General features: G+C 41.1%; 1 protein-coding gene across 5 annotated transcripts in view; it reads left to right on the top strand.

The window, feature by feature from the left end:
• The window catches only part of CHD2 (chromodomain helicase DNA binding protein 2), a 122,989-nt gene that overhangs the window by 78,383 nt on the left and 18,025 nt on the right, over nt 1–26,581 (top strand). For all 5 annotated transcript variants that reach the window (XM_086711475.1, XM_086711474.1, XM_086711476.1 and 2 more), the window contains 12 exons: nt 2,464–2,634; nt 3,623–3,798; nt 7,125–7,166; nt 8,480–8,619; nt 13,109–13,247; nt 13,440–13,590; nt 14,730–14,852; nt 16,075–16,203; nt 17,139–17,279; nt 19,016–19,150; nt 24,207–24,385; nt 26,324–26,423. In XM_086711475.1, the coding sequence (XP_086567601.1) occupies nt 2,464–2,634; nt 3,623–3,798; nt 7,125–7,166; nt 8,480–8,619; nt 13,109–13,247; nt 13,440–13,590; nt 14,730–14,852; nt 16,075–16,203; nt 17,139–17,279; nt 19,016–19,150; nt 24,207–24,385; nt 26,324–26,423 (1,626 nt within the window). The remainder of the gene's footprint in view (nt 1–2,463; nt 2,635–3,622; nt 3,799–7,124; nt 7,167–8,479; nt 8,620–13,108; nt 13,248–13,439; nt 13,591–14,729; nt 14,853–16,074; nt 16,204–17,138; nt 17,280–19,015; nt 19,151–24,206; nt 24,386–26,323; nt 26,424–26,581) is intronic.

Here is a 26,581-nt window from a genome sequence, read left to right as displayed (position 1 = left end):
GGAGGTTCTAAGGAAAGAAGGAAAATTTGATAACACATTGCCTTAGAAGAGAGGAGAAGGGATATAATCAAAAACATGGTGGTGGAGTTGGCCTTCAAAAGAAAAAGGAAGGTACGCTTCAGGGTCTAGGAGGGGAGAGAAGATGTGGGATTCCTTCCTTGGTGACTCTAATTACCAGTAAGTAAATAAAGTAGAAATGATTTGAGACAGCCATAGGTGGGGCCAAGAGTTACGGGAGGAACTGAAGGGAGGAGTGAGCTGAATTTAGAAGATAGGACTTCCAGTTGGAGCCAGTCAGCAGGGTCATATGACTTCCTCCAGTGGTACTTGAGGCCAGAGGGATTATTGGTTCATTTGGTGGTCCCAAGGTGGGAGATTGGCTTGCGATACTGAGGATTGTCCACGTGGCAAAAGTTTCCCGAATTCAAGTGAGAACATGGTTGAAAGGATTGGCTACGGGCTGCTTCCATACAGGTTAGAGAAGCAGGGGACATCTGAAGGTTCCAGTGATGGTTAAATGCAGTACAACCTTTAGGATTGTGAGAGAGATGGGCGAAGTGTTGGGAAGGGAGCACTAGTATGTGACGAGGTCCAAGTTTGGCCACAGGTAGAAGTTGTCTCAGAGGAAGACCACAGAAGGAATTGAATAAACCAAAGGATCAGAGTAAGTGTGTTTGAGGCTCAAGGTGAATTATTACTGTTTGTACTGGACTCCCACTTCTATGAATACTACTCTCTTTTAAAAAGTAACCTTCATGATGATGATTTGGTCAAAATATTATGTGATTATTTAGGTATAACAATTTCTGCATATTAACAGGTTAATCAGAAGTGGTCAGCATATTACTGGTGACCCTTGCCTTTCTAAAGCCTTTTTGGCTGTTACATTTCAGTACCTGATCAAGTGATTTGATTAACAGTAAGAGTCTGTCTACCTTAGAGGGGCTTTTTTATTTCTGGAGTGTTTCAACTGAATTGACTTTGTTTTTCCCACAAATCCTTTTTTATCCTAATTTAATATGTTGGAAAAGATAGTAAGCTTTTTTTGAGATAACTTAAGATTACTATTTTCTTAAGTAATTGATATTTGGATACTTCAAGCCCTTTTACAAACCTAGGATGAAATAGATATTATTTTCTTCGTTTTATAGATAAAGCATCTTAGGCACAGAGGGGCTAAGTAGATTTGCTAAGGTGACACATATTAGAGTTATGATTACATCCTAGGCAGGGGGTCTGGCCTGTAGCGTGTGGCCTTTAACCACTTCGCGCTTTAACCACTTCACTTCCCGTCTGCATGAACCACTGACATATATATTTATATCATTTATGTTATTTTTATCTAGCTGTTTTAAAAGTCAGATCTAAAGTAATTACAGACAGTACTTAATTTAAGAGATTGGGCAAATGATTTTATAAAACAAAAATGTTAAATTTTCAGTCTAAGAAATTATACCTCTTGTTTTTGCCTTGGAATTATAAAAATCTTATCCTGAAGACCACAGTATCTTGTGGTGGAAGTTAGAATTAATTGTGGCCAAAAGTCATAAACTTCTGGTTTCACTGTCAGTTCTAAGTGACTTTGAGGAATGGAACCTCCAAAAGCTCTTTTTTACTTAATTATAGCCTTAAAGACTAGATGGGAGGGTGTAAAAAGGATGTGAAGCCTGTGTCTGGGCCTTGCGCACCACTGCTCAGAGGCTGACCAGAGCTGTAGGATGTGTCTGTGTGTAGCCACAGTCCGAGTCTTTGAAATGCGTACACTTAGATGATTTTTGTTCTGGTGTACGTATATACATATACATAATACGTATACATACGCGTATACATATGTGTACATATGTACAAATCGATGCCAGATAATAAATATTTGATATGTCACAAATGGAATATTCTTCCAGGTTTGTTTGAATTTTTTGTGTTTTGTATTCTCGTTTTCATTTCTGAGAGTAACGTGCACTTTTGAGTGTATGAAATCATTGCATACCTTTAGTTTCTATACTTCAGATAAAAATGAGTAAGGCAGCTGGTTGGGTATTGATTGCTTCTGCTTTGAGTTATGCATTATTTCCAATGAGCACTACTTAGTAGCAATTTATAATTTAGAATGATAATTTCATAATGGATTGGTATTTAAGTAACTCTAAATTTTCCAGTTAGTATCATATTTGTGTATGATTTAACAACAAATCTTTGCATAAAACTTCTAAGACAATTTATATCTTTATATCTGTTTACCTATTTCTCAGTAATATTTCTGATGAGGGTTTGGCAGGATGATTTAGGGAGAATAAGGGAGAGATTAGCAGATAATTGATTATCTGATTATGTAATATCACAGGAGTTCTGATATTACAGTGTCTTATTTGGATTAAAAATGCTGGCTGAGTTGGAGGTTTAGCAGATGGTGTTTGGGAAATAGGGAAATGTCAGTCAGGCAATGAGTTGTCCATTTGTTTGAAGGTTGCCAACTTTGCAACAATGGAAGATGAAGAAGAGCTAGAAGAGCGGCCTCACAAGGACTGGGATGAGATCATTCCAGAGGAGCAAAGAAAAAAAGTAGAGGAGGAAGAGCGTCAGAAGGAGCTAGAAGAAATTTATATGTTGCCTCGAATTCGGAGTTCCACTAAAAAGGTGATCAAGTGAGATCAAGATAGGAAAGTACTTCTTACTCTGCAAAGTACTAATTATTAAATTACTATGGAAGTACTGATTATTCAAGAAAGAGGCTTTACATTGTTGCCTTGACATGGGAGGAATATTCTAGAGTAAAATTCTCAGAGAAAGAGCACTCTGCATTGCTCATGAGTGCACCGGTTTGACATTTGATCTTTATAAATTGGTTCTTTGTGAGACGGATGGATGGGATTGGAGTTTGGCAGAAATGTGCATTTTCCTGTTGAGATTAGAACCAGTAATCCTAGCAGCTTGGTTCTATTTGACTGTGCCTTTGACTTTTAGAGCCAACCTCCTTTTGCCTTTAAATGTTTGTTCATGGCACTTGGTATAAATACTTCGTAAGAGATTATATGACTGCAAACAGAGAACAAACACGTACTTCACAGCTTATAAAGCACCATTACAAGCTCCATCTAATTTAATTGTTACAACAACATTGATACAGGTAGAACAAGTTTTATTACCAGTTTGTTGGACATAACAGATTTGGCCAAGGTCATAGCAAATGAATATTAGTAATAGTAGCTACCGTTGATTGAGCACTAATTGTGTGCCAGGCATAGTCATGTTATTGTGCCTATTGACTCATTTAAATCTTCATGAAAAGTCAAGTAAGAGGTACTGTTCTCCCCATTTTACAAATGGAAAACGTAAGCACAAAGGGGGTAAAGTAACTTACCCAAGGAAGTAAACATGAACCTACAATTCAGATAGTTTTATTCCATTTCACTTGGCATTACGTTTCAGTATATCTCTGGAAATATGAATATCCCAAGCAGGTCTACCTTCATGATGTGAAATCTGCCTCCTTATTGTCTTAAAGGAAAATGGACGTGTCCGATAGGATGAAAAGTTCCGGGTACTAAAGAATTAAGATGGGCTGGCTTTGGTCCTTTGGCCTCTTGTGCTTGGCACTAGCTGCAATGTGACTTTGCCCTTTCAGGCTCAGACAAATGACAGTGACTCTGACACTGAGTCCAAGAGGCAAGCCCAGAGATCCTCTGCCTCTGAGAGTGAGACCGATGACTCCGATGATGACAAGAAGCCAAAGCGCAGGGGGCGCCCCCGAAGTGTGCGGAAGGACCTTGTCGAGGGATTTACCGATGCAGAGATCCGAAGGTTTGTGGAGGCTCTGCTGTCTCTCACTCGAGTGTGTTTGGAGGGTGTGCTGTGAGCCGTGGGCTGCTGGGATTCCTGGCATTTAAGACAGGGAGGGCAGAGGCTGACAACCTGCAAGGAAGGCAGGAGACGGAATCCTTCCCTGAGTCTCCAAAATGGTTCTTCCCTCTCCAGGGTTTTCCTCGCTTGAGCACTCTCTTGTTGGTTGCTCAGCTCTTTTTGTTTTCTTCTGTTCTCTGGTTACTCTGAGCATTTTCACAAAGGAAGTCCAGCCCCCCAAGAGAAAAGACATAATTGGAGGTAAACTTGGGCTGAGCCTTTCTTTTTTTTCTTTATTTAAGAATAGGAATATAGGGACGCCTGGGTGGCTCAGTTGGTTAAGCCCCTGACTCTTGGTTTCAGTTCAGGTCATGATCTCATGGGTTGTAGGATTGAGCCCCTGTGTCGGGCTCTGTGCTGACAACACGGAGCCTGTTTGGGATTCTCTGTCTCTCACTCTCTGCCTCTTCTCAGTTTGAATTCTCTCTCTCAGAAAAAAAAAAAAAAAAAAAATTAGAACGCACACATGCCCAAGTGTCTGTGTATATAAAAGAAATAGTATGAATGTAAAAAATTAAAACAGTATGGATAATGCTACTTTCATACCCTTGGTCTTCCCAGCTCACTTCCCATCAAGCTGATACCCATTTGGATGTGGTTTGGTTTATTAGTAGTATACCCAACATACTGGTTCTGCATCCTTTTCTCACTTGTAACTGATTTTAGATGTCTGTGTCCCTACTTATTGCACATTTGTTGGTATGTAATTCATACACATCTGCCCTCCAAAAATGCTTGTAAGCATTTTTTTCCCCACTTTGCATGATGTTTTTTATTTTAGGCTGAAGAAAATAGTATGAAGATACTTCATATCAGTTAGTCCTTCCAAGTTAATATAAACTGTGAGGTCTTTATTTTCCCCTGAATTGTTATAACTATCCTTTCCTTCTTTTTTTATTATGGAACAGTGTAAATATATGCAAACATTGACAGAATAGAGTATATGTCCTCTCATACTTACAATGTTATCATCGTAACCATTTTGAATTTGTAGGTAGTCTTATATGTATACCTTACGTCCTCTTGCCTCCTACCCTCAGTATTATTTTGAAAAGAATGTGGGGGCGCCTGGGTGGCTCAGTCGGTTAAGCGTCCAACTTCGGCTCAGGTCATGATCTCGTGGTTCGTGAGTTTGAGCCCCACATGGGGCTGTCTGCTGTCAGCACAGAGCTTGCTTCAGATCCTCTGTCTCCCCCTCTCTCTGTCCCTCCCCTGCTCGTGCGCTCGCTCTCTCTTTCAAAAATAATAAAATTTTTTAAAAAAGAACATATTCTGTGATAGTTGGACACAACGTTCTACAGATGTTTATTATGCCTGTTTTGTTTCCATGTTGTCTGAGTCTTCCATTTCCTTACTGATCTGCATGAATAGGCCCTTTTATCATAAGATGTTCTCTTTTTTTTTTGTCTCGTAATGATTTTTGTCCTAAAGTTCATTTTAACATATCTGATACTGGGGGCGACTGGGTGGCTCAGTTGGTTAAGCATCTGACTCTGGTTTCGGCTCAGGTCATGATCTCGCAGTTTTGTGGGTTTGAGCACCGAGTCAGGCTCTGTGCTGGCCGCGTGGACCTTGCTTAGGATTCTCTCCCTCTCCCGCACTCTTTGCCCCTCCCCAACTTGCACTGTCTCTGTCGAATAAATAAATAAAAAAAAAAAATCTGTACCAGTGTTGCCACTTCAGCTCCTCTTGGATATTGTATGCACACTATCTTTTTCTCTTTTTTACTTCAGTATGCTGTCTTTGAACCTAGGTTGTGTCTCTTACAGACAGTATGTAGTTCTATCATATTTTAAAAATCTATTCTTTCAAGTTTTTCATTTTGGAGTCTTTAATCATATTTGCATTTCATGTAATTACTGAGAAGTTAGAATTTATGCCTGCATTTTGCCATTTGTTTTCTTTATGTCTTATGTTTTGTTTGTTTTTTTTTATTCCTAGGGCTACAAACTTTTGTGTTATGTAGGTGCTTTTTAGTATATCATTTTAATTCCCTTGTTTCTTTGTGTTTCTCATAATTTTCCCATATAGTTTCGTTTACTGTATTTTCAGTTGTTTTCCTAGTGGTTTTCTTGGAGATTATAATTAGTACCTTAACTTGAAACAGTTTTGTTTGGAGTATCATCAACTTAATTCCAGTGCTGTCTTAAAGTTTTACTCCATTATAGCTTTAATCCTCAACCCTCTTCTGTGCTATTATTGTCAGGCAAGTTATATTTTTACATGTTATAAACCCATCAACACAGTTTTATAATTACTGCTTTATGCAGTTGTTTTAAAAAATCAGCTGGCAGAGCGGGAGGCTGTGCACCTGGGTGGCTCAGTTGGATAAGCGTCCAACTCTTGATTTTGGCTCAGGTCATGATCTCATGGTTCATGAGATTGGGCCTCGTGTCAGCTTCTGCACATCTCCCACTCATGCTTGCTGTCTCTCTTAAAATAAATAAAACTTAAGAATGAATGAATGAGGGCGTCTGGATGGCTCAGTCGGTTAAACGTCTGATTTTAGTGATGTGGCAGATTACGGTGAGGACTATGATGTATCATGACATCCTGCTTTTTAGCTGTTGGGAGGGAAGCAGATGACACACGAGCCAGCATAGAACACAGTTAAGGGTAGAGATTTGTGGATCGATTGGATTTTTGTTTGCAGATAAGGTTGCACAGGAGGAGTCAGTAGAGTTTCCAAAATAGTTTTGCCTAAGAACTTTTAAATCATGTATTTACTTTGCCTTGTTCCCAGAAGTATTTGAGGCAGTGTTAAAAATCTTACAGTTGTGTTATTGACCAGAAAAGAATAAAAAATAATTACCATGTGGAATCGATAGTAACAGTATTGGACTGAATAGAGAGGTTAACCATATTGGAGTCTTATCCCAAGAGTTGTGGTGGTTGAATCATTTACTCCATATTGAACTCCACAAACTTGTACCTTCTAAAGGGTATTTTTAGAGTTAGGTCTCTGTTCTCTATAATGACCCTTTCAGTTTCTTGCTCAGTCACTGAGTAAAATTGATCTTTACTTTGACTACATCTTCAGCACTCGTTATTTTCAGTTGACAAGTTTCAGAGTCATTCAGCACTCTTTTAGTTAGTGGCAGTTGCAAGGATTGGGCTCAGTCTGTTTTGACAGTGTGTATGACGTGTTTCATCACAGGATGTGTTGTGTTTGCATCAGCAGAGCTAAGAGCGTCTTTTTTAATGTGTTTTATTGATCCTGTTCTCAGGTTCATCAAGGCATATAAGAAGTTTGGTCTCCCTCTTGAACGGTAAGCTCCTTATCCACCTGTTTTTCATTTTTATTATGTAGCAGGGTTTTTTTTTGGGGGGGGGGGAGGTACTACTTTCCATTTAGTACTAACGCTAAGAACATTTATTTTCCTGGAAATTTTTTAACAAATATTAGCATGTTGTGTGATTGTACACGGCCTTTTGGGGAGGGATGACAAAGATGACCATCTGAAGAGAGATTTTGCTGGAGTGGAAGATGTAGCAAGTACCTTCAAAACTGTAATGCAAAGAAATAATTTCCAGAAGTGATGCTCACAAAATTCCATTTGAAAGAATACATGTAGTAACTATTTGCATCCTAGTTCTTATGCAGTAATGTAAATTTGCGATTTTGTAGTCTTCTTCTTCTTCTTCTTAATAGGGTGTCATGAGGATTAAATGCAAATAGCTTGAGACCTTTCCAGTTGTAACTTACTAAAGGTTGACTGTCATTACTATTTCACTATTTTACGTGCATTCTGAAAATGAACTCAGAAGTTGGATTTCAGCAAGACTCTTTCAGCCTAGTTTAGTACTTTGTCCAGAATTAGCAATATATCCTATAAATAATAGTACTGATTTGAAGGGAATACCAGATTCCTTTCTCTTATTCTTGATAAACTTCTGGAGTAGTAGAACATTACAAGCCTGTGTGTTTTTGTCCTGTCTGTTTGGAGAGGAAGCAGTGATGTGTAGCAGTAGCAACAGTGAAACCAAGAAAGTCAGGTGCACCTTGCCAGGATTGTTGCTGATCCTCCAGGTCAGAATGCTGGTCTTTGAGCCCGGTACCATAAAAATCACCAGGGTCTGGGAAAGTGTGTCTAGCTCCTTTGGGCAGACTGATTTTTAGACGTTAACATATTTGCATGTTTCATGTGAGATCAGTGAAACATACTGTAGCAGTAACTGTACTTTGCTTCTAGGAATATTGTAACGAATGAGAGTAGGGCTGGAGAAAGGATTGTGAGCTTGTCCAAAGCAGCAGAGTAGTGCAGTTTTTGGCACTTGACCTGCTACTATTGTCAGACAGCCCATCTAGTTAGTAAAGGAAGCTGACTCCTTTCCCCTGTGTTTTTTGAAATTACTTTGTTTTGTGAACTACTCCAAGGCACAGTTCTTAATGATGGAATGCGTACATTAGCCCTGCGTCACTGTTGGAGGGCTCTTGGTGGAGCCTTGACACAACCATTGAGGAAAGGAGAGAAAGATGTCTTTGCAGGAGCAAGCATGTAGGGGACCAGGTGGTAGCTCATGTGACATTAGAACAGTGGCCACAGGGCCTTGATGTGTCCCCATATCTGTCCTTCCTCAGGCTGGAGTGCATAGCCCGCGATGCAGAGCTGGTAGATAAGTCCGTAGCGGATCTGAAACGCCTGGGTGAGCTGATTCACAACAGCTGTGTATCAGCAATGCAGGAGTATGAAGAACAGCTGAAAGAAAATGCCAGCGAGGGTAAGTCAGCAAGTCCCTGCCCATGGTTCTCCTGGACCTGGCACTTGGGAATGGGAATTGTGCTAAGGGGCTGGTTTTTGAAGAACAGACTTCTATCCCATGCATCCCTAATCCTTTGAGGTGTGTATTCTGACCTTCCTTTCTGTGAGCTCAGTGTTGTGAGATCCCAGAGCTCGACTCACAAACGAAGTTGATTTGCAGAAGGTGGAGGTAATGAACAGCATGAGTGCTTTCTTCTGATGTTGCTCCAGAAACCTTAGATTCGTGTTAACGCTCTAAAGCCCTGAGTGGGCAGAGCTGACTGTATACATGTGTGTTTCAGCTACAAATGAGGACCTTGTTGACGACGATCATCTCTAATTATCTGGGATATACAAACATGAGTTGTGTTGTGGCAGACTTAAAAGGATTAGAGAATTGGAATAAATAAAATAGGAGATGAATATTGTAAACATTTCTGTTACAGCGAGATTTTCGTGGCACTAGAATTTGTTATGAGTGACAAGTTATACCCTCTCAATGGTCTCATTTGCTGAGAGTAACGGTGCCAGCCTCAGAGGTTAGAACGATTACTGTGTAATCCCATACCTGAAGAGTGCCTATTAGCATGTTGTCTGGCTTGCAGTGTTAGCTAAGATCAGTGAAGAGGTATTTGTGCTTTAGATTTTTTTAAGGGCATTATCGAAAGTAGTAGAATTTTAAAATACCTTCAGTTAGATGGGGTGCCTGGGTGGCTCAGTCAGTTAAGTGTCCAGTTTCGGCTCAAGTCATGATCTGATGGTTCGTGAGTTTGAGCCCCCTGTCAGGCTCTGTGCTGACAGCTCAGAGCCTGGAGGCTGCTTCAGATTCTGTGTCTCCCTCTCTCTGTGCCCCACCTCCACATGTGTGCATGTGTTCACGCACGCTCTCTCTCTCTCTCTCTCTCTCTCTCTCTCAAAAATAAATATTAAAAAAATTAAAATATCTTCAGTAGAGTCAAAAGTTTCTTTAGATATCTTTTCCTTTTTTGTGAAAGAAACTTAAGTGGTTTGGACAGTGATCCCAGTTCATGTTTTTTATAGCACTCAGAGTACACCCAAGAATAAACTTTAAGTTTACAGTGTTTTCTTTTTTCATTGTAATTGTTGTGAATAAATTTTACGTTCACAGGGTTCAAAATTTAAAAACAGGTACCCTGTTTCTTGTATCTTTCTAGAAATAAGAAAATACATATTACAAAAAATGAATAGATGATATTTTTCCCCTTATTCCCACAAAAATGCAGCACATGTTCTGCGCCTTGCTATTCCTATCTCCCAGTATATTTTGGTGAGATTTCCTTGTAACAGTTCCCTGCCTCCCACATCCCTCTTTTTTGATTCATGTTTTCATTCTGGATCCGGTTAATTGCTTCCTCCTGCCATTGGTAACTTGTTCCCCCTATCTGTATTTGCCATGAACTCTGGGTTCAGGATGACATTTCTCATTCAGATGTAAGATTGTCGATAACTCTTTCCTTCAAGCGGGAAATTTTTCCTAAAAAAGCTAACATAATTATGTATTTGTCTTATCCTACATTGGACACATTTCTAAATATCAATACCAGTCTTACTCCTCAAAGTTTGATTTCTTTGCTTTTTTTCATCCCACTGGCTCTGGGCGGTCAAAATACTGTGTTTTAAAATTATTTGAAGTTCTTCTTTTCTCTCTGCTGTTAGCTCACCCACTTAATAGCACAACCCCTTTAAGTTTCATTTACTTTCAACTTTCAGGGGTTGCTTTTCTCATGTTGACTTAACTCTCATTTACATGGTCCAAAGCTCCAAAACTCTGAAGCAAGTTTCATTTAGAGAATCTTACTTTCATCCCAGCCCCCAGTCCTGCTTTCTTCTTCCCCGATAGGTCGGTGTTTCTAATAATACTTTAGGGTTTATCTTTTTACTGTTTCTCTGTAAGAATTTCAGTGTGTGTGTGTGTTTCCCCTGTTGTGTTCCTCGTATTTTCACGTGCGGAGATCACTCCTTTTGCAATTGCAGTGCTCCACCACGTAGTAAATGTTAGTTCGGACTTCATTGTTCCCGAGCAACAAATATTTGGGTTGTTTTTAGTCTTCGGCCATTTTAAAGAAAGCCACAGTGAATTTGTAGTCTAATGGATATGCTGTTGCGTATCTCTGCCAGCGTATCTTTTGGATTGGTTTCTGGAAGGGGTTTGCTGGGTCCTGGGGAAGTAGGACTTGGTTGGAATTTGCTAAATTCTCCTCCAACCGTCTGGTACCATTTATACTGCCACCAGCAGTGGATATTGGTGGTGTTTACAGGCCTCACAAACAGGATATTGTCAAATGGTTGGGTTTTTGCCAAGATGATAGGTGAGAAATGGTGTCTTGTTTTTCTTTTAATGAGTAAGGTTTTTCTAAGAGCCATTTGTGAACCACCCATTTTCTGCTTTGTTTTCTTTTGAGCTGTTGGTCTTAATTTTTAGGATCTCTTTTTCTGATGGAAGTTCCTGGTTTTCCCCTATAGTTTGTAATTTGTCTTTTTACTTTGCTTATGGCATTTTAAAAAAACTTAAATTTTTTATATAATCAAATGTATCAGTCTTTTTACCTTATTGTGTTTAGGTTTTGAGTCCGTTAAAAACATTTCCTTTACTCCCAGGATAAAAAGGAATTCACTGTGACTTTTTCTCCTCTTGTATGATTTCATTTACTTTTATATCTCTGACCCACTTGGACTTACCCAATTTTCTTTTTCTTTCTTTCTTTCTTTCTTTCTTTCTTTCTTTCTTTCTTTCTTTCTTTCTTTCTTTCTAAAATTTTTTTTTTAACGTTTATTTATTTTTGAGACAGAGAGAGACAGAGCATGAACGGGGGAGGGTCAGAGAGAGGGAGACACAGAATCCGAAACAGGCTCTAGGCTCTGAGCTGTCAGCATAGAGCCCGATGCGGGGCTCGAACTCACGGACCGCGAGATCATGACCTGAGCCGAAGTCGGCCGCTTAACCGACTGAGCCACCCAGGCGCCCCCCCCAATTTTATTTATTTTTTGTATGGTTACTGTATATCTCAATACCATTAAAAACGATTCATCTTTTTCCCACTGCCTGATTTTTATTCTTTTTAAGACTTGCATAGTCTGTTACTGATATACCATATGTTAAGGGACATTCAGCTGTATAATCTTTTGCTTTACAGTGTTGTGGTAGATAATTGTGTATGCTTTCCATTTTGCACCATTCTCTCCCACCAAGCATTGAATGAAGGAGTTGGTCTCTTGGTCTCACCAACATAATTTTCTCAAATTTTTGAATTTTTCAACATGATAGGTCAGAAATGGGATGCATATATATTTAATTTGCATTTTTCTTCTTGTGAGTGAGGTTGAGTATTTTTCAAATGTTTAGGAATCATTTGTATTTGCTTCTCTGTGAGTTGTCTCTGTCCTTTGCCCGTATTTCTGTTGTAATCCTTTTATTTTAAGGTGGGGAAACTGATACTCAGGTTAATAACTAGAAGTGAGAATGAGAAAAGGGAAGGGAGGAAGGGGTACTATGTGCAGATTTGGGAATAAATCCAGATTTCTGAGTTTTAGAGAAGTGCCTTTCCCACTTTCTCACATTCTGTTCCAACTCTCTTCTGTATTGGGAATAGCATTTGCAAATGAATTCTAGTGGGTTACAGAAGAGTATCTAAATGATGGTTTATAATCATAGCATCATTTCATCAACTTGAATGTTAACAAAAAAGAAATCTTTTTTTCAGGCTCTGAGCCATTTTTTTCTTTCATAGACAAGTGTCATCATCTTGTGCTGGACTATGACTAGATTTGACTGGGTTTCATCTTTAATTCTAGGATTATTTTAATCTGGCACTAGGGCTAAAGAAGTCTTTCCATGACACCTTATGTTCATCATTTCAGTTGGTATTAACTTGATCTACTTTTTTCATGGAGAAGATCATCTTTGTAACACTGGAGTTTTCTTGAGGCTCCTAGGTGGCTCAGTCGGTTAAGTGTCCTACTCTTGATTTGGGCTCAGGTCATGGTCTCTTCAGTTTGTGAGCTTGGGGTTCTTCCTCTCCTTCTCTTTCTGCCCCTCCCCTGCTTGCACTCTCTTTGTCTGTCTGTCTGTCTCTCTCTCAAAATAAATAAACATAAAAAAAAATTTCAAGTTTTCTTGAATTGTTAAGAGGATAGTTAGAAAACGAAAGAAATCAGTATTACTATTCATCCTTCCAAATCTTTTTTACTTTTAATTTTATAACCAAAGTATAAAACAAACAGGAAAGTTAAAATAGAATTATAAATACCAGTGGATTAAAAAAAAAATCCTAAATCTTAAAAATCTGGAGAATTATTTGGAGGCTACTTTATAAACATTAATTGAGAAACTTTTGATTTTAGATTATATCTTTGAACTATAACAATAAGCCACAGATCGATTTCTAGTGAATAGGAGTTGGAACTCCATTAAATTCTCACTTAACTAATGTGAAATTGGTGTTCTTCAGGGAAAGGACCAGGGAAAAAGAGAGGCCCAACAATCAAAATATCTGGGGTTCAGGTTAATGTGAAATCCATTATACAACATGAGGAAGAGTTTGAGATGCTGCATAAATCTATCCCTGTGGACCCTGAAGAAAAAAAAAAGTGAGTCTGTCCTGTGCATACTCATGAATGGTTGTGTTGTAAGAAAGTGGATTTGGGGTTAAGTCATGGATTGTCAGGTCATGTTTTCACTGTCTTTTGTAAAATACATCAGATACTTTGTGTCATTTGCGTTCATTTCCAAATTTGAAAGGGCCCCCCTCTCATGTCCTCCTGTTTTTGAAATCCCTCTAGATACTGCTTAACCTGTCGAGTGAAAGCTGCACATTTTGATGTCGAGTGGGGGGTAGAGGATGATTCGCGTTTACTCCTGGGAATTTATGAGCATGGCTATGGAAACTGGGAGTTAATTAAAACGGATCCAGAGCTTAAGTTAACTGACAAAGTAAGTAAATCTGTGATGCTGGAGATTTCCAGATTTGTTGAATAATATATATTTTTTGATAACTTATTTTTAACTATTTTCTGGGGGGTGGGGGATCAAATTTGAAATTAGTACAGTAGTAAATTCCTGGGATTTCTTTGTTTTGGGGAATATTACCATCTTTGGTGGACTGGGGCACTGTTACATAGATGAAGATAATAGCCAGGTGAAATTTTGGGGAAATCACAGGAGAAATCTTAAAATTCTAATTCTTCTTGAAGGTACATCAAATGTCATTGCAACAAATACCAGGGTAAGATTATTAATAATACAAGGATTCTTCGGCCTTAATTGTTGGCCGCTTGTTTAAAACTGTATTTGAAGCAGTCCTATTTCCATTCTGCACACAGAGTGAGCGACACCTTGGTGTTTTTTGTAATGGGATTAAACCTTGGCTGTACGTCTCCCACAGAATCGAGCCTCCCACCCTACCCGTTGCAGTCAGGCTACCAGACAGTGAGGCCGTGCTCAGAGCTGTAAGCAGGGAAAGCTGACTGGCTCAAACTTTAGTAGGATGCGCTCCACGTTGTGCTCCTGGCAGGGCTTTTCCTGGCACGTCAAACAATGCTCATCCCACGTGTGGTGTTCTGAGAGGGTGACAGCACCCTGCCATAAGCACTGAGACCAAATCCAGTCTGGCCCGAGAGGTCCCACCGTGGTAGCAGGGACGGACCACGTCCTGGCATAGCTCAGTGCTCTCCGGCAATGCTCTAAGAAGCATTTTCAATCTAAAACGAAGCTTTAACCTAGCTCCAGGGATTCCCTGCTCCTGGAAGGAGGAAATCCACGACGGCTGGGATGCTCTAGCAGATGAAGCCAACAAGCCCCTCCTACCTGAGTTGTTCTACCCTGTTAACAGCACAGGTAGGAGCCAGTGGGAGAGCTGGATTTCTCCATCCCATTTTGTAAAACGAGAACGGCTCATGAGGGATTTTCAGTGACCGGGAGCCATGGACGTGAGATAGGATCTGAGGCTTTATCTGTATTTCGGGTGGTTGGGGAGGGAAAGGACTGCTCAGTTCTTTGTTGTTTCTGTGTATCCGGATCCACTAACCGGGACATGGGTGGTGGCGGGTGCTTCTCTTCCTTTCCTGTTGAAGATTCTGCCCGTGGAGACGGATAAAAAGCCGCAGGGGAAGCAGCTGCAGACCCGGGCGGACTACTTGCTGAAGCTGCTCAGGAAGAGTCTGGAGAAGAAGGGGGCTGTGACGGGCGGGGAAGAGGTGAGTGGGGCAGCCGACCGGGCATCCTTCAGCGGGCCGAGGCTCCAACCCTGCAGAATTAGGTAGGAGAAGGGATGCTTGCCCTCTCCAGGAGGTACATTCCATAGTCAGGTGTTGCTTTTGAGGGTGCAATAATGATGTTTTGGTTGGTAATAATAGAAAAGTTCATTCGGTAATTGACCTAAACATCTTGGCACCTTTCTTACAAGCCCACTGTCCTCCAGTATTGCCTCAAAATAGTCCTCACCGCTCCCAGCCCCACCTCCAGACATATGCTTTTACTGTTTCTTTGTGCTGCTTCCTCAATTTTGGAACATGGTATACTGGTTGTTGTATGAGTACCACCAGGTTTACCTGGTGTAGCTAACTCTGGGCTGCTTGAAGGATGGGTCCCGTAGGTCTAATGGATGGTTAGTGGATTCGGTGGGTTCAGTTAGGACTGCCTTACCTGCTCAGTGAAGAATACCAGCAGAGTTGCCAGTGAACTCATCTAAACCTTAATCTGCTTTTATTTTCCCAATTTTTCATTTCAAATGAGAATCACAGTGAGGAGGAGAGAGGTTACATTTGGTACTAGCAGCCTTTGTGGGTGCTGGTTCCTAGTCCTCTGAGAGCTCTGCCGTTTGCATTGGTTTCCCTGTATTATAAACAAAACAAATTTTATATAAAGTCACATTTCATTTCTGATCATTTTTAATATTAGAGTGTCATAAGTAGTGCCATTCTCCAGACAGCATGTTGAGTATGAAGTGTACATTAGGTTCTGGAGGGACAGATTAGGTCATGTTTATACTTGTAGATTTCTGAACCATGTTGGAGTGGATCCATATTTTAACCTTTTTCCTAATTTTTAGATAGAGTGTACTTCTCAATTTTCAAATGTCACTGTTATGTCTCACATTAAATTTATTGGTACTTTTGTGCATAAAGGTGCTTTTCCAATTCTTCTGTATTCTATCTTTAGTGTGAATTCCAAGTACTGGAATCCATAGGTTCAAGGATGTGGAGGCTTTTATGTGGCATAGGGACCTGTATAGGGCCTACATGACTGTTCTCCTTTTTTTTTCCCCCAGGTAGAATAAGTTGCATGCTTTGAATTGCCTTTGAATCTTCTCGTTTGAATTGTATGACTGCTCCTGCTCCGAAGAGTCCTAATGTTACCTGGTCATGCTTTTTAAGGGACTTGATTTGTGGTTTTAACATCATTTTCTCTCTCTTCCAGGCCAAATTAAAGAAGCGGAAGCCTCGAGTAAAGAAGGAAAACAAAGAGCCCAGGCTGAAAGATGAGCATGGGATTGAGTTTTCATCACCTAGACACTCAGACAATCCATCGGAAGAGGGAGAAGTAAAGGTATGTGGCTGGATTTCAGTTGACGGTTTGCTTGTAGGCTACATTTATTTTGCCAAGTGGTATATATAAAACCATTCAAGATGTGTTTGGTTTATATGCAGAGTCAATAAAGTGAAAATAGAATCTATATGTCTTTGCTTAACCCGTGAGAGGGGAATCGGTTCATTTAAGTCGGCCATTGCAGAGTCCTAGATAGTGGAAGTAAATGAAGGGACCCGTGCAAGGTGAAGTGATAAATGGCACACGACACCAAGCCTTGCGGTGAGAAAGGTTAGGGAGTGGTGGGGACTGTGGCTCACCAGGGGCCTCGTGCCTGATGCCGAGGGGCAGCGGCTCTGCTGTTCAGTGCTTCGTGGGCTAACAGAACGCTTCTGTGGGTCAGGTTTGGCCCGGGGCCTGGCAGCTTGTGAGACCTCTGGCCTGAGCAAACTGAAGAATTGGTAGCATTTGGTGTGTTGTTTCAGGGAGTAACAACTTTATGGGATTTTATGTCGTTTCCCTTTGGGTGTGATGGTACTTTGAGATTAGCTCCAAGAGGATCAGCAGTGGGTGCAGAAAGTGGCATGGGTTTGTCATGCATACGCGAATTCAAAAACTAGCAACCTTGACAGTTACTGGGTGGTGGGTATATAACATCTCTGGGCCTCAGTTTTTTCTGTCTGTGAAATGGGAATGATAATGCCTCTGGTTGAAGGGTTGCTGTGAGAATTAGAGAGATGTGAGTCAAGAGCATCTGCGGCTCCAGGCCTAACTGGTTATTTATCATTGGGGAGTTTAGAGTTGTGTGAGTGCATGCATTAAGGCTGTAAGCGTGAAAACAAGCTTCCAAGTGTAGATGTAGTGATGAACCAATGTAGACGGTTGCTCCTCTCTAGAAAGTAGGCGAGTAGATACAAAGTTTGTGGCTAAAGCTCATAGCCCTGTTTGTTTTCTAGGATGATGGCTTAGAAAAAAGTCCAATGAAAAAGAAACAGAAGAAGAAAGAGAACAAGGAGAACAAGGAGAAACAAATGAGTTCTAGGAAAGACAAAGAAGGGGACAAGGAGAGGAAGAAGTCAAAAGATAAGAAAGAGAAGGTATCAGTGTTCTTCTACTTACTGAGATACCCACAGCCTCTGAAATTTCTTCTAGGATTTAGAATGGGGTTTGAGGGTCTGGAAATCATCGTCTCTTTATGGGCACATCTAAGAAGGAAGGATGGGGTTGTCAGGGGGATGCTCGCACCTCCTCTTACAGAGAGGGGAATGTGCAGTTTGGGTTTTTTTTTTTTTTTTTTTTTTTTTTTTAATATAGAAGGCCTTTGATCTTTCATAACATTTCAGAGGGGAAGTTTTGAATGACATAGGACAGGTGAGAGAAATCTGCGTTCACAGGTAATGACTTGAAATATGTTCTTACGTTCATGGTAGAAGAATATAATCCATAGATGAATTTGAATATTTGATGGGTTTAGGAGTTGAACCAAATATATCCAGAGAAGTGTTTAGAGTAGAAATGGATGAAAAACGCTGCTATTCTAGAACCTTTGCTTTGGGAGTTTTAAGAAGTTAATTCTAAACCACAGACTTCTGGTAGAGTGTTGCTTGTATGCTTGCTGACTTCTGATGAAATTATTTTGTAATTCACTCTTAATCATTAAAACATACAAACAAATATCTACTATAATCCCATCATCCAGTGATCCCTATAGTAGATTTCTTGATGAGTCCCTTTGGAACTTTTGTTTTATACGGATGACTATAAAATGAAGATGAACTCAGACTCTTTGGGTAGCCCTTTCTCCCAAATTCAGCAGTACATCAGAAACAACATTCCAAGTGAATAAGTGTTAAAATCACTTTGAATAAAGAAGGTTCTGTTTGGTTATATATCTTGGAAGCAATGTAAGCTTCCCATATTGAAATCACTTTGAAATTTTTTATGTTAGGAAAACCTGTGCCAGATACCTTTGCATCTGTGCTCCCACAGAAAGATAATCAGTTTTTTTTTTAAGTGAAACATTTCCAAAATAAAAGCACGAGGAACAGTGTACCAAACATCCACTCATCCACCACCCGTGTATAACTGTTACCAACATTTTGTCATGTTTATTCCAAGTGCCTTTTGTTTGGCTGGTGTATTTTGTGTTTTGTGCATACCTTACCGGCACTGTTGAAGCCCCCTCCATTCCTCTACCTGATTTCCTGACTCTGCCTCCCTGTTTTTTCCTCTCATGGTTTGAAACCTTCCTATCTGTGTTTTTATACTTTTACCATGTATTAAAGAATCGTAAACAAAGCATACTATTAGGTTTTCAAATGTTCATACGTGAAGTCAGTGTATAAGTATGTATCTTCATCCTTCTGCATCCTTTCATGGATAAATGAGATTTATCCATGTGGATTTGTGTGCATTTCAGTCATTTACAGTACTAAAGTTAATACAGATTTCTTGATCAAAGTGTATGTTCATAAGCTCTTAATAAAAGTTGCTACGTGATACTTTACAAGAGCTTTGGCAATTTATAATCTTAGCCTGTTGATGGCGTTTTTGTGCATTTTATGGTGAGGGGATAGAAGCCAAAATAGCGTTGTTCTGAAGCTGAAGTTATAATTGGTTTTTTGGAGAAAGAAATGGAAATGATGTGTGATTAAGCCATTTGTTAATTGTGTAGATTTGATTACATGGTGTTTCTGAAGACTTCATTTTACCCTTTTTATAAACTGAGCCCGTCACATTTCCCCACTGGAGTGATGTGACATAGGTAAGAAGTCCAGCTTACAAGGCAGGATTGCACAAATGACAATGATTCCTTGTAACTCTTTTTTAAAAGCCTAAAGGTGGTGATGCCAAATCTTCAAGTAAATCAAAGCGATCTCAGGGTCCTGTCCATATTACAGCAGGAAGTGAGCCTGTCCCCATTGGAGAGGATGAGGACGATGATCTGGACCAGGAGACATTCAGCATAGTAAGTCTTAAAATTGAGGGGTGCTGGTGTGTGTGGCCACAGTGCTTGCCGTGGCTCCATCTTTCTCAGGTCAGCCACACAACCGCAGTTGGCCTGAGTGTTAGTATATTACTTGGAAACACATTGCTTCTACTGTCTAAAGACCTTTTGCTCTGGAACAGGCTGGCAGGAAGAGATTTTCTTACTCACTCTCTGGGGAGAGAGTTTGGGGGATCGATTTCATATCTTGTGCTCCCACTCAGAAAGGCTGCAAGCGGCCCTTAGAGGCATTTGGGAAACCCTAGTGTTAACTGAGGTAACATTTCCTAAATACTTTCTGTGTGCCAGCCCCTGGAGTTACCTACTGTGTTGCAAAGAGGACTGTTTCTGTCACTGCAGACTTTACATTTGAGTGGGGGAGATAGTCAGATAGGCACACAGATTGTGCTTGTGCCACTGTGATGGGGATGTGCGGGGGGGACAGCAGATGCTCTGAAGATCCTGTGAGAAGGGGAGCGGACCCAGGCAGGGGCTATTGGGAAGGCATGTTTAAGGAGGTGATGTTCAAACTGGGTTCTGAAGGAAGAGGAAGAAGTCACAGGAGATGAGGGCAGAGAAGAACGTGCCAGGGCAAGGCAGCAGCATGCACAAAGGCTGTGTGGCAGAACTGCCTATGGTGCAGTAAGGGGGTTACATAAGGCCACTGTGGCTTGTGTGGTGAGAACAAGGGGACAGCATGATACGAGACGCGGCCAGGGTACTGGCTGAGTGCACTGGAGCAGTGGTGAGCCTGGTGTTACCTTCCATGCTCTGTACTGCGGTGCTAGGGGCACGGCCCAGGTCTCATGTGGGATTGGAAACAGTCCAGTGTGTCCTTAAGGGCGACCTTAGCCCCTCACCGGAGCTGCAGGTTCTTCACTGGACTGTGTGCTCCATGAGTCCCCTCACCTCCTCTGCCCAACCTTGCATAAATCACAGCTCGCTAGAGTAGTTAATTCAGTCTCAAAGAGAACCTGGTCTTCCAAATTTCAAAATACTCCTGCTGTGTGGCAGCAGAGGGTATGATACTGACCTCATCCTGTAAGGTAGTCTTCTCGTTACTCCTGTCTCTGTGTTCCCCCAAATCTATACACACATATCTATTTTTTATTCTTCCTTCTCTCATTTATCTTACTCCTCTGTTACTGTTCTGCCCTGAGCTCTCTAATGGGGACTACTTTCTTATGTCAAGTACACTTAGGTGTAAGAAGTGTATCTGAAGAAGTATCTCTAAAGTAAAAGATACATCAGTATTTGAGTATTTAAGCTATCTGAAAGGGGTAAGTTCACTGTACAGCCAGCCGTCTGATCTGTATCCTGGTTTGTCCTTAGCCCAGTATTTCTGAGAGGAAACCCCAGCTAGTGCTTCTGTGTACCATTTTCGTTTTCAGAATGATCTTACATATTGGCTCTTTTAATTGTGCTAAGGATTATGAAATCCTTAAAAAATGTAGAAAAATGTAAAGAATACGAGAGACATTGATACAGGTGCCATGAAGCCTTGTCAAATGTGAGTTTTTAAGACTGAGGGTAAAGTTGAAGTCCCTGGTGTTTCTGACTCTAAACCCACACCTCTCCTTTCTTACCTTCCCCAGGAATAAGGGTGGTTTTAGGTCCAGATGTCATTCTTGTGCTTGGTTTAAGAGTTTTAGGACTTTTGTTTGTCTATAAAGACCATAATGGGTCACATAAACAGCCAGGCACTGTTTGTGTGCATTTAGGGCTTTTTCTCCACAACAATCTTATGAGGTAGGTAGTTATCTCCACTCTACTTATTAAAAAATAAGGTAAAGAGAGTCACATAAGTTGTCCAGTGTCACCACAGTTAAGATGTGGCACAGAGGTTTGACCCAGACAGTTGGGCATGAATGCCTGGGTTCTTAACTGTTCTACTGCACAGCCTCCTAAGTTCCATACGCAGCACATTATCTTGCTCTCCGTATTCAAAGACTTGATATAAATGCCACGCTGTGTATGTCATGTAACTTGATTTTCCTCTCGCAGCATCTCTATTTTTTGAGGTTTATCCATGTTAGTAGTTTAAACTTTCGGGGCGCCTGGCTGGCTTAGTTGGTGTAGCATGCAACTCTCGATCTCGTGGTCTAGAGTTCAGGTCCCACGTTGGATGTAGAGCTTACTTAACAAAAAAATTAAAAATTAAAATAATTTTTTTTCGTATTATTCTGTATTAAGACTTCTATAATTCATGGTTTCTCCTGTAGATGAACCTTGAGGTTTTCCAAATGTTTACTACTAAAAATAGCAAAATTGTTTTAAATATTTTATTAAAAAAATTTTTTTTTAATGTTTATTTATTTTTGAGAGACACAGAGACAGAATGCAAGTGGGTTAGGGGCAGAGAGGGAGGGAGATACAGAATCCGAAGTAGACTCCAGGCTCTGAGCTGTCAGCACAGAGCCTGATGCGGGGCTTGAACTCAACGAGCTGCGAGATCATGACCTGAGCCGAAGTTGGATGCTCAACCAACTGAGCCACCCAGGCGCCCCGAAAAATGTAAATATTTTCATTTACACATGTAAACGTTTCTCTAGTTCTGGGTCTTCCTAGGGCTTGCATGCACACCCATCACTTTCCTAGGTACTGTTGAATTAACCTTGAAAGCAATTATGGAGATTTTACACACTCCTTTTCACAGTGAACTTGAGTTCCAGTTGCTTCCCAGTCTTAGAAACACTTGGTAATTTCTGACTTCCTAATTTTTGCTTATCTGAGAAGTATGAACTATTGATCAGTGGCGTAGGTGAACACTTGTTTTCGTATTTGTTAGGCATTCATGTTTCTAATAAATTGCCTGTGCATATCCTTTGCCTATTTTAGGGTAATTTGTTTGTTCCTACCTTTTCTATAGTGCCCTTTATACATTCACGATACTAATTTGTTACTCATAACAGTTGTTCTAGGTATCTTCCAGGTTGTGGTACACTTTTCTGTTTTGTGTCCTTTTTCTTAAAATTGAGGTATAACTCTGAAAAGTAAACAGAAGGAATTATCAGAGTGATAGAAGTTTGTGGGGTTTTCATCATTCTGAAATGTCATGATCTTGTGCCTTAGTAGTTTGTTGTGCCAAGTATGTAAGCCGTTGACAACCATTCTCTATGGGTCCGAAAAAGTTTTCTTGAATTATTTTGTGGTAATTTCCTCCTAATTCTTGGTTTTAACTTTATGGAACTTTCTGTTTTGGATATTGAACTCTTGGGATGGTTCCCAATATTACTACCTTTTTTATTTTCCATTTCTGCTTTTTAGATTCTACTTTCTAGGAGATGCCCTTCACTTTATCTCACATTATGTCTTTTCTTCTTCTTTTTTTTTTTTTTTTGAGAGAGAGCACAAGTGGGGGAGAGAGGCAGAGGAAGGGAGAGAAAGAATCTTAAGCAGGCTCCACACCCAGCACGGCTTAATGCGGGGCTCAATCCCATGATCATAAGATCTTGACCTGAGCCGAAATCAAGAGTTGGATACTTAACCGACTGAGCCACCCGGGCATGCCTCACATTATTTCTTTCAGGCTTTTTACTTCTCTTGTCATGTTTTATTTCCCAGATCTCCCCCCCACCCCCACCCCTTCATGGTTCTCTTGAATGTTTTTATATTTCTGTTGAATTTGTTTTCCATCATTCATGTTAGATATTTTTTCAAATGGCTTGGTTATCATTGTCTGCACACATATTTAGGAGTAGGGGCCTAGCCATCTGACGTGGGTGGAGCCTGATCAACTTTGAGTGCTCACCATGGGTGATGTGGTAGGGCTGCTGCCTTGGGAGGCTTCCAGTGTGTAGTTCCTCCTCTTAGATGGTCAGATTTTGTGGAGAAGAATCCTCCCATCTCCTGAGTGGAGGGCGAAGGCCTGGCTGTCTTCATTCTGGAGTCTGGGAGGCAGAAGGCCAGGTGATGGCTCATCAAGTGTGCATATGTCCATATGCTCCTGTTTCAGTGCGGCAGCCTTGCCTCTTGGCTGTGCCCATGTAGCCCAGTTCAGAGACCTTTCCTTCATACTCTCCAGAGAATAACTTCCACATCTTTTGCTGGGCAGAGTTGGAGATTTGGGCGTCTCTTGTGACTCTGGGTATCAGTTACTTCTAAGCATTGTTGAAAAAACCCAATCCTTAGTTTTCACCCTCTCCTACTTGCAGAGGTGTCTAGAGAGACTCTGGGGGGAATTTTGTAGTATAAACCAGGTTGGTTCGCCTGTTAGGTCTGTTGAGTGATTTCCCTTGCTGCCAATATTTTGTGGCTCTTGTTTTCTCTCTCATTTTCCCTTGTCTTTATGGGCTTATCTCTTTTATTTATTTTTGGGACAGAGAGAGACAGAGCATGAACGGGGGAGGGGCAGAGAGAGAGGGAGACACAGAATCGGAAACAGGCTCCAGGCTCCGAGCCACCAGCCCAGAGCCCGACGCGGGGCTCGAACTCACGGACCGCGAGATCGTGACCTGGCTGAAGTCGGACGCTTAACCAACTGCGCCACCCAGGCGCCCCAGGGCTTATCTCTTTTTAAGACCCTCCCTTTACTGTTGTGTTAGTGGAGTTGGGCAGGAGGAAAAAATGATTCTGGTGTTTAGCCCACCATCTTTATCTGGAAGCTACCCACGTAGTTTCTTATAAGCCTGAAGGACTTGTAAATATTTTATCCTGCAGTTTTAGATAGTTTAGATGGTGGTGAGAAGTTTCTAGGTTAGGTCTGTAATTTCGCTTCTCATTGGATCTTCATAATGGACTTAAGAGTTAAGAGGCATTATCATGCCCCTGTTGCAGGTGAGGAAACAGAAGCATTTTGAGCTATAATAAAGGAAAGGTGTAGAGGTCTTCACTCTAAGAGATGCTGTTGGGACCTGCACCTCAGGTTTTCCTGACTTAATACTTACACTTGTTCCCCTGACTCTAACCCATTCCTCCTCTAGGGTAACATGGCGTGAGAGTGGGCCGGGTTTTCTCTGGGAATTTAGGGCACAGGAACCAAAGACAAGGTGTCTTTGCTGCAAGTGTTTTATATCTCTACTCTGTTGGCCTGTTCCAGTGCAAAGAGAGGATGAGGCCCGTGAAAAAGGCACTGAAACAGCTGGACAAACCCGACAAGGGGCTCAATGTGCAGGAACAGCTGGAGCATACCCGAAATTGCCTGCTGAAAATCGGAGACCGGATAGCCGAGTGCCTTAAAGCCTACTCAGACCAGGAGCACATCAAACTGTGGAGGAGGTGAGTGGCCTTGGTCTCAGAATGCCTTGTTTGATTTGACAGTGTATGTGTGTGGGGGGGGGGGGGGGGGGAGGGGGGATCTGTTCTTGTTTTATAAAGGGTGACATAACCACCTAATGAAAATCTTTCCCCCAATAAAAATCATCTATTGGCAATGTACCTGCAGGCTTCAATTTCATTTTCCTGCAGTAGGTCATTCCACTGAGACCAGTCTTTGAAATAGGTAGGATGATGTCATTATTTTACAAGAGAACAGCAGGAGTACCGAATTTGCTGGCCTATTCTCAGAACAAGGACTTGGTCTGTAAGCCTGGAAGGGATAAAAATCATCTGGTCTCACTACTTCACCCACCTCAGGTTGCTAGTCAGATATAAAAACTATTTGATCAGTTCTTTACTAACACACGAGTCACACAAAGGTTAAAATCACCAGAACTGTGATTTCTCTATTCTCTCTGATAATTAAAAAGAACGCTAGTAGTCATTTGTATTAATACAGTTTAATACAGAACTTCAGTTTTTAAGGCATATCATGGCTCGTATATATTCATTTATATATTCACTTACGATATTTTACAAAAACAACTGGAGTGTCTTCCTCAAAAATCATTGTAACACTGAGTCTCTAAAATCCACAGTCTTTGAACTCCTATACTTCATGGTTAATATAATTATTTAGGTATAATATGCCCAATCTCAGTGGATTGGTTTTGAGTGAAAAATAGATTTAAGAAAACTTCGCCATGATGCTATCTGTAGCATGCTTCACACCCATTAAAAAGATATTAAGCTTTAAATGTTACTTTTATTCCCCTTTATACTGTTAACCAGCTTCTTCCTGTACCTAGCTAGCCTCTGGGATGTATTTCTACCCAACTTAATCTCTGTTGGAAGATAACAAAAGGTCATCCTAGTACATAGTCTGTGAAGCTAGGATTCCTCCCGTGACCTGGGGCCTGTCTGTGTTTAATTGTACCAGGTACTGTGGTCCTGGCTAACAGTAGTTCATAAGAAGGTCTTTGTCCACTCGACGGCCCTTTATGAAGTGGTGATTGTGAGACCATGTGTGTGGTAGGTGTTCGAGAAGGAGGAAGGGCCTGCAGAAGAGCAGTCGGAGGAAACTCTTCTGAGAGGCAGGCGAGTGGGCATGGGCAGGGTGGACTTGCTTAGATGAGGAGAGTTTCCAGGCTTTGGCGAAGGCTTCAAAGTGAGACAGCGAGAAGGGGTGCTGGGAGGTTCCTAGGGTTTAAAGACAGTTTGTTAAGACCACCGATGGCTTTGCACCTGATGCAGTAGGTTTACTACTTAGGGAACCCGTGGTTCCTGCAGGTGGCGTGACATGGTGAAACTCTTGTCTTCATTGTGTGGAGAGAGGTGAGACTCCTTTTCCAGCTCACTGCCAGTACCCCTGCCTCCTTGTTCTAGACACCTGTTTTGCCCAGCACTCTCCTGTTCACTGTAATGCCTTGCTGGGGTGGATGTGGTGGAATTACAGTGGAGGCGCCTCTTGGGAGTTTTCAGGAAGAAAGGATAGACTTTGTGGTGACAACTGGGAGGAGAAGGGGCAGGAGCACGGAGATGCCCGAGCGGAGCGTATGGAGGTCTCCACCTGGAAGATGGTAATGACGGGTTGGGTGGCAGAATCCAGGAAGTGCAGAACGTGGAGGAAGACTCCAGGGCTTTCCTGAGTGCCAGTGAAATAAGGGATTTTAGCTCGGAAACAGAGCCTTCGTCTCCAGACCCCTCAGTCAAACTCTGTGGACACGGCATCTGAAGGAGTGTTAATGAAACACAGACCTGAAAGAATGTTCCTGTTATTTAATTTCTACACTTGGAGAGTATCCATTGCAGAATTCAGTAGCTTGCCATCCATAAAGAGAATAAAAAGTTATTTTAAAAATTCTGTAATTTACTAGAACTATTTTTTTTTTTTTTTAGGAACCTATGGATTTTTGTTTCCAAGTTTACAGAATTTGATGCTCGAAAATTGCATAAATTGTACAAGATGGCTCATAAGAAAAGATCTCAAGAAGAGGAGGTAAAATACAAATTTAATCCTAATTCGTACTAACAGATAAAAGCCAGTTGCACAGAGTAATTCCTTAGTTACTGTTTTTCCCTGGGGAGATGGTCATGGAATGATACTTTTGGTGCTAGAAGAGTCCCTGGTTCTCTGCCCTCCCCTCACAGACGGAT

The sequence above is a fragment of the Puma concolor genome, chromosome B3 (assembly GCF_028749965.1).
Source record: "Puma concolor isolate L17-30 chromosome B3, mPumCon1.1.hap2, whole genome shotgun sequence".
NCBI classification, from domain to species: domain Eukaryota; kingdom Metazoa; phylum Chordata; class Mammalia; order Carnivora; family Felidae; genus Puma; species Puma concolor.
Note: the sequence above shows the minus strand (reverse complement) of the source record. Positions and strands in the feature narration are given on the sequence as shown.